Source organism: Stegostoma tigrinum, chromosome 4 (genome assembly GCF_030684315.1).
Source record: "Stegostoma tigrinum isolate sSteTig4 chromosome 4, sSteTig4.hap1, whole genome shotgun sequence".
NCBI lineage: Eukaryota > Metazoa > Chordata > Chondrichthyes > Orectolobiformes > Stegostomatidae > Stegostoma > Stegostoma tigrinum.
Window position 1 is genome coordinate 93,539,120 of NC_081357.1, and position 7,395 is coordinate 93,546,514.

The window sequence follows — 7,395 nt, forward strand, 5'->3', positions numbered from 1 at the left end:
CACTATGATGGTAGTTGTCCAACAAGCCAATTTATCACTTTCCTAGCAACTCGAAACTAAATGAATTTTTAATCAAACTAGATGATTTATATGTACTTCACTCCTCTGTATTCAATGCTTAAATATCTATTAAGCAAAAGCATTCAAAAAGGAAATTAAACAAACTCTCATGTTTTAACAGACCTCACTGAGCAGCTGTGCAAAGCCCTCAAGTTTCATATTACAACAGAGTCTGTTGTTTCGTGGGTCATCTGTACTTTAGCTCCATCTACCTCCCATACCTTTACAAGCCTTAATACCTTTGCTAACAAAAGAATTTGCAAGATTTCACCTGAAGCCCTCATCCAAGCTGCACGCAGAGATTCAGAGGCTATTCCCTTCTTTTTGGACAGGGGTTGGTACAGGGCAGTGAATTTTACATTTGCACCATCCTTTATACTAAAGTGTTTCCTGATGTGTCCCTCAAGAGACTTGCTCAAATTCATAAGGTTGGCCGCCTCGATCTGGACATCCCACCAAAGACCCTAACCAGAAGGCAAAAGATTCTCTCCACTGACCTTAACAACTCCTTTAAAATCATCCTACTTCCTCTTCACTGCAACCAGTCCCTTCATAATTCATGAAACCTGTGGCCCTTTCGTTTAAAATAGAGTCAATCTGAACAAGTTTAAAAACAAGTTCACTCTCTTCCCCTCCCCCATGCTATTGGCTTATTGCTTCTCTTCATCAGGTACTTAATTTCCTCCCCTTACATTCTCTTATGCATGCTATTATTTTACATTGTCTTGTCTTCACTTCTGCCCCATTGCCAGTATTCTCTGTCCACCTGCCAGCCTCTTCTTTTCCTTTGTGGTCTCTTTTGCTTTCCCTCCTCTCCACCACTTGCCATGAATGCATTGGTGGGGCCCCGCTCCACATCCTACTATGCTTTTAGCACCACTGGCCTTGATTGGAATTCCAGTAACCTGAAGACAGAAGCTTCTGTTCTCATAACGTACAAAGACAACAGCCACGGCTGTTAGCCTTGAAGAGTGAAAAAGAAAATTGCTAATTACTAACCCTGGCTAGAGAGCAAGGATTTGCACTAATAACACAAAAACAAATAGAGTGGGCCATGTGACACATCAAGCCAGTTTCACCATTTAATAAGATTGTCACTGTTGTGATTGCGGCTTTAACTCCAGTGTCCAGCCTGCCAGCCCATTATCCTCAACTTTTTAAATCAAAATCCTGGCTAACACAGCCTTGAATATGTTCAATGACCCAGCCTCCATTACTCTCTGGGTAAAGAATTCCCAAGATTAACTATCCGAGAGACAACAGCCCATTTGTCTTCATCTTAAATGGGAGGCCCCTTATTCTGAAACTGCGCCTTCTAGTTCTAGCTTTCTTGACTACAGGAAGCGTTCTTTCAAAAACTACACTCATATGTCTGCAAGATCATATTATTCTTCGAGATTCCATTAAACATAGGCCCAATGTTTCCTCACAAGATAACCTCTCTGTCTGTCCACAAATCGTCCCAGTGAACATTCTCTGAACTATTTCCAGTTCCCACCTTAAATAATGAAATCAACACTGTACATAATAATAGATGTGGGTTAAACAAAGTCTTGTACCATGGCAAGATTTTCCCATTTTATCCTCCATCCCCTTTCATTTAAAGGCCAATGTTCCACTTGCCTTCTTGTTTACTTGCTAAACCTGCATGTTAACTATTTTGTGATTCATGCAGGAGGTCTAGAACATAGTATTCTGCTGAATTCTGCAATTTCCTCTCTAGTTAAATAATAATTTGCTTTTCTGGTCTTCTCACTTAAGTAGATGGTTCACGTTTATTCACATTGTACTCCATCTGCCTATATTTTTCCCCAAAACAAATCCCTTTGTAGACTGCGTCCTTCAAACAATTTGCTTTCCTGCCTATGTTAGCACCAGCAGCAAATTCAGTTACATTGTCTCTTCATCCAAATAATTAATCTAGATTGAATAGTTGAAGCACCAATACTTGTGACACCCCACTAGTTAGTTTTCCAACCTGAAAATTATCCATTTATCCCAACTGTTTCCCATTAGTTAGCCAGTCCTCTATCTGTGTTAATATATTATTCCCAACACTGAGCACTTCTGGAGTAATCATGAATATGGCATGTTTTTCTCTCCAATGCTGCTTAATCTGGTGAGCTTCTTCAGAACTTAGTTTTTTTATTTGTGGCCTTTTTCCTGCTTTGTCTCCCTCCAGTTGTGAACAGAGATATCACTGAATGCTGGTAATGACCTGTCTGCATCTCCTGAATAACTACCATAACCCAACTACCAAGAACACTGCATTTTTTCTTGCACATGTCCAATTTCCATTAGTCAACTGGTGACTGTAACTGCAGATGCCGGGGCACTAAGCTTTCGAATTCCCTCCCTAGACCTCTTCAGCACACTATCATCCATTAAAATGCTGACTAGGATCCACCTTTTTGAAATAACAAACTTTAAAAACAAACTTAGCAGGCCTGGCTGCATCTGTGAAGAGAAAATTGTTAACATTTCGACTCCGGTGGCCACTTTTCAGAACCCTTTCATTAAACAAAGAAATGCAAATGCTGGGAATCTGAAACATCTGAAAATGATTCTGAAACATAAACAGAAACTGCTGGAGAAACTCAACAGGCCAGGCAGCATCTAAGGAGAGAAAACAGATGGGCCTGAAATGGTTAACTCTGCTTCCTCCTATAAATGCTGCCAGATCTACTGAGCTTCTCCAGCTGTTTTGTTTGATTTCTAGCATTTCCTGTCCTTTGTTTAACAAAAGGGTTCTGAAGGAAGGTCACAGGACTCAAAATGTTAATGCTGGTTTATCTTCCTAGGTGCTGACAAGCCTGCTAAGTTTCTCCAGCAATTCCTGCTTTAGGTTAAGCATCAAAACTTCCTAAGTACCAATGGCATGAGAAATTTTCACACTGAAAGGTGCTGTTTCAATGCTAGCAGTTACTTACATCAGGAGACAGAACTGGCTGAAAACTATAATAATGATTCCATTTATGGCATCTCAATTTTGGTGTTTAATGATTAACCTATACAATGTCAATTTGTGACTACTTCTACTATATCAATGTCACAAGGAAAATTTCCAAACACGACAGATGGGCTAACTAGTCAAAAGTTTCGGGGGGCAATATTTCATATTCAGTCAATAAATGAGATGATAGCTGCCAAGCTTTGTATCGCTGTTTATTGGAGTTCATTCATCCTTCTTTTGTTGTGTGTCACTCAGGGTTCAATTAAATATTTTGAAAGCGGAATAGGTCTCCTTTGAAAAGAACTGTGCAATTATAAACTTATTTCTGACCACAGCCCTGAGCCCCTGCTATCACCGTGATGCATTTGTTATGTAAATCAAATTTCTAACCTTTTTGTGTAATAAAACCCATCTAACATTTAAAGTTCATAAAACCTTCTTTGTAAAAACTCTTTAATAATACTCTTGGCCAGAAAACGTACCCACCATATGAAGGTGTAGGACTTCCTCAGGGCTTCCTCTTCATTCATTTGTGCGACGTGGGCATTGCAATATAATTTGATCCAAATACAAGTGACAACTATTCTATTCCTAGAAATAAATAATCTTTCTTTACAAAAATGACTGCTCATTTAAAACAGTCTCTTTACTCAAAAAATTCTCATGATTCAAAATACTCATGCAATGTTCACTGTGATATAGTATTCAAATTACATAGCACTTGAGTATTTCCAAATTATGTTTAACCATTACGTAATAATCATCAACTAGATAGTACTCACTTTCTAATAGATTGTGGGATGAGTTGTATTTGAGATTATTTTAAAACAAGGGAAATTTGCATGCTTGATAAAGAAAAATTAAGAGTTTGAGCACAACGAACATCAACAGCCCAAAAGGAAATTTCGCATGTCTCAGTACATTTCAAGCTGAATGTCTGTTCTACCACTCCAGGCCCCTTAGGAAGGATGACCTAGGAATGTTAAACGATTCATACGGGCAACAAACAGTCAAACCCAACTTACAAGGATGCCGGCAGCTAAAGAATAGGGTAGTCAACTGGTCGCAGCACAAAGGTGTTGAAGACATTACCCACCTGCTTCTTGAGGGTTAAGATCAAATGCAAAGGTGGTAAAATTTCTTCATCCAGGGACATCAAATTTTGACCAAGGGATTTAAAGCAGAGTATATTGTATGAGCTAGAAGCTAAATATTCATTTCAAGGAATCTAGTTAGAAGTTGCCTGGAATGATTCTATCAACAGCAAATGAATCAAATTTAAAAAAAAGCATGTCACTTAGTTTATTATCCTCTTCTATCTTTCCAGAAAGGAGTCAAGATTGAGTTAAGCAGAATTTGCTTCGAGTACAATATGCGTGTTCACTTGGCTACGGAAATACTGCAGCTGAATGCTGCACAGCTGGCCTTATCACACCAAATGTTTCAATTCACTATCAAAAGGATAGCAAAAGCTAAGTGTCAGTTATTCCAGGAGGATTCTCTCAATCACAACACCATCCACCTCAACATGTACACACACACACACACACACACATTTTGGTGGCTAGCCCAGAGGTGTTGAAGCAGGACATCAAAAAATTCCATCCCACAGCAGCCACTTCAGATCACAAATGGGCCATTTTACACTTCCTGGGTTATGCTACCAAACAGTTAGATACTTGAAGTTAGGAGCACATTGCTGAAGGCCAGATATTCAGACCTAATACAGCAATCCCTTTGCATCAAGAAAATATCAAAAGCAGAGTCAAAACTTGTAATGCTTCTCATACAACTTACTTAATCACTCTCCTGTCACCTTTCCATTCCTGCAGAATACTTACAGATGCAATCATACTCATTCTATGAGAAAGACTGAACTGTTAAGAACACAATTAGTGCCCAATCTTAAAGCCTACACTGGATGGGCCTTCACCTTTAATTCCTTACAATGACTACATGTCAGGATTTCTGGATATTGACTGTCTGACGGTGAATAAGCAGTGATAATAGTCTACCACTAGCATGGTACATATCTCATAGCTAACTGTGAGACAGCAAGAACTGCAGATGCTGGAGTCAAGGATAACAGTGTTGAGCGGGAGGAACATGGCAGGCCAGGGAGCATCAGAGGAGCAGGAAAGTTGACATTTTGGGTTGGTCCTATACTTGTATGATACTCATACCATGTAAACACACCCTTCATGCAATGTGGCATACAATTTCACCCTTCATCTTTTTATAGATCTTCTGCCACCCACCCAAGACAAGTCATAAATAGCTTTCATAAAATCCAACTCTAACACCCTATCTAAACTTCATAGTGTCAAGATCATAAGATTATAAAGAATAGGAGGAATAATAGACCATATATAAGCCTGCTTTACTACTCAGATCAAAATTGTTCTGCAATTTAACTTCATTCTATCACCAATCCCCTTCTCCTTCAATTATCCCAAAGTTCAAAGGCTCTACACATTTCAGCTTTGAATGTATTACGTGACTTGAGTACTGATAGTTCTCTGGGTTAAGAATTCCAAAGATTCACAGCTTTCTGTGTCAAAAACGTGTTCCTTATCCCTGTCCAAAGGCCAAATTGCTGACTATGACCAGTGCATCTGACACTGCAGCCTACAGGAAGCAACCTCCCAACATCTGTGCAGTCAAGCCCTTTAAGAATGATTAATACTTTAATCAGATTATTACCACCATTAGACAAGAGTGTGAACATATCCCATTCAAAAACTTTATGATACTCACTCCACTTAAGAACCACCCCCAACACAAAACCAACAGACTAAACCACAATGCTCACTCCATCCCTCTAAAAATTCACCTCACTGATAAATTTACATTATTTCTCAGCCACAATTCACCCACAATATATCCTTAAGGCCCATCTAAAACCCCTTCAGACCACTCCCAACACCATCCAAATTCCTCTACACTGCCCCCACATCATCTAACAACTCCCCTCTAATGGGATTGTCTTCATTCTATTTAAGCCCACCATGACCCTTCATTGCCATTTGTACCCCCTAAGGCCCTTCCATCCCAGTAGAACACCCCCAAGACACTTCGACTCCCAGTTACTGCCAACCACCCCAAAACTTTGTATCCCATTTAAAATCTCCAAAAACCCTCCCCATTCTAATCAACAACCCGGTCCAGACACTACACATTCCAATTAAACCTCCCCACCCACCTCATTAAACCTATCCAAAGATCTTTCCCACCATTTACAACCTCCAGATCCTTCGCACCCAAAGTAACGCAGCAAAATCTTTCACATCTTAGTGAACAGCCGCCCAAGACCCAGCCGATCCCATTTGACACTCCAGACTCTTCACGTTCCATCTAAATGCTTCAAATCTTCTCATCTCATCCAACGGCCCTCAGACCGTCTAAAGCTCTGCTTTAACCTCCACCCATAAAGATACCCAATAACCCTCCCCCTCCATTTAATGATCCGCCCCCCGAAAGGCTTTTTTTCTCGGATTTCGCTCCCCTCACCCTCGGCGAGGACCTGATCTGAGCACCTTCCGTTATTTCCTGAAGTTGGGCAAGGGGCCTAGGCCTCGCTTCGCGGGATGAATTGAGTACAGAGAGGGCTTCAGCGGGTCCGAGCCCGGGGGAAGGTGGGTGCATGGCCTCGCCTTAAAGAGCAGCGTCAGGTCCGTGGGCAGGACGCCAGACCGGCCCCGAAAGGCAGCTGACGGTAACCGAGCTGTTCCCGCTGTGGGCCCGCACCCAGACAAGTTAATTCGGCAGCACCATACCGAGGCCGCGACTTCTACCCACACTCACCCGGGGCGGCAGACGCTAATCCCACTAACGCCGTCGACGAAGGCCGAGCCTTACGACAAACCCCGCCCCAAGGCTGGGGGAGGGGGCAGGGCCACATGCCGGCGGGGCCAGAGGGGGCGGAGACGTTGTTGACCAGTGGGGGCGGTGTCAGTGACGCAGGTGGAGTCAAGGGGCGGGGTTGGAGCGGTGTGTGAGTGAAGCAGGGAGGGGCGGAACCCTGGTAGTGAGGTCGTGGTAGAGGAGGAGAAAGTCGTAGTAGTAGTAGTAAGTTAAGAGGGTTTGAGGGGATAAATCATTAGATTTCATAGTATAATCTACATATATAATGAAAATCACATTGGTCCCTAGCCAAATCATCACATAAGCTTGGTGATTTCATCTAGACTACAAGAAGATATGAGAAAAAAGAAGAGGTGATTTCAATTTACATACATACAAGCAATGGTGTTGTTGAGAAGGGTTTTCAGCAAGGTACGTGATTTCTTTTAGACCAATACACTGAGGAACCAACTGGAGAACAGTGGTCCTACCGCCTCCTCGATCATGACCCCACACCCGAGCACCAAACCATCATCTCC

The 7,395-nt window shown here is 41.7% G+C and overlaps 1 protein-coding gene across 8 annotated transcripts in view; it reads right to left on the reverse strand.

Annotated features, from left to right (window-relative positions):
- Nucleotides 1-6,918, reverse strand: part of fbxo30a (F-box protein 30a) — a 30,565-nt gene extending 23,647 nt beyond the window's left edge. The window contains exons 1-2 of one of the 8 annotated variants that reach the window (XM_059645533.1): nucleotides 6,818-6,834; nucleotides 3,500-3,604 (exon numbers count right to left, since the gene is read on the reverse strand). In XM_059645533.1, coding sequence (XP_059501516.1) covers nucleotides 3,500-3,543 — 44 coding nt within the window. In that variant the 5' untranslated portion in view covers nucleotides 3,544-3,604; nucleotides 6,818-6,834. The other 7 variants (XM_048530986.2, XM_048530988.2, XM_048530991.2 and 4 more) reach the window with 7 other exon arrangements.
- Between the last annotated feature and the right edge of the window lie 477 nt (nucleotides 6,919-7,395).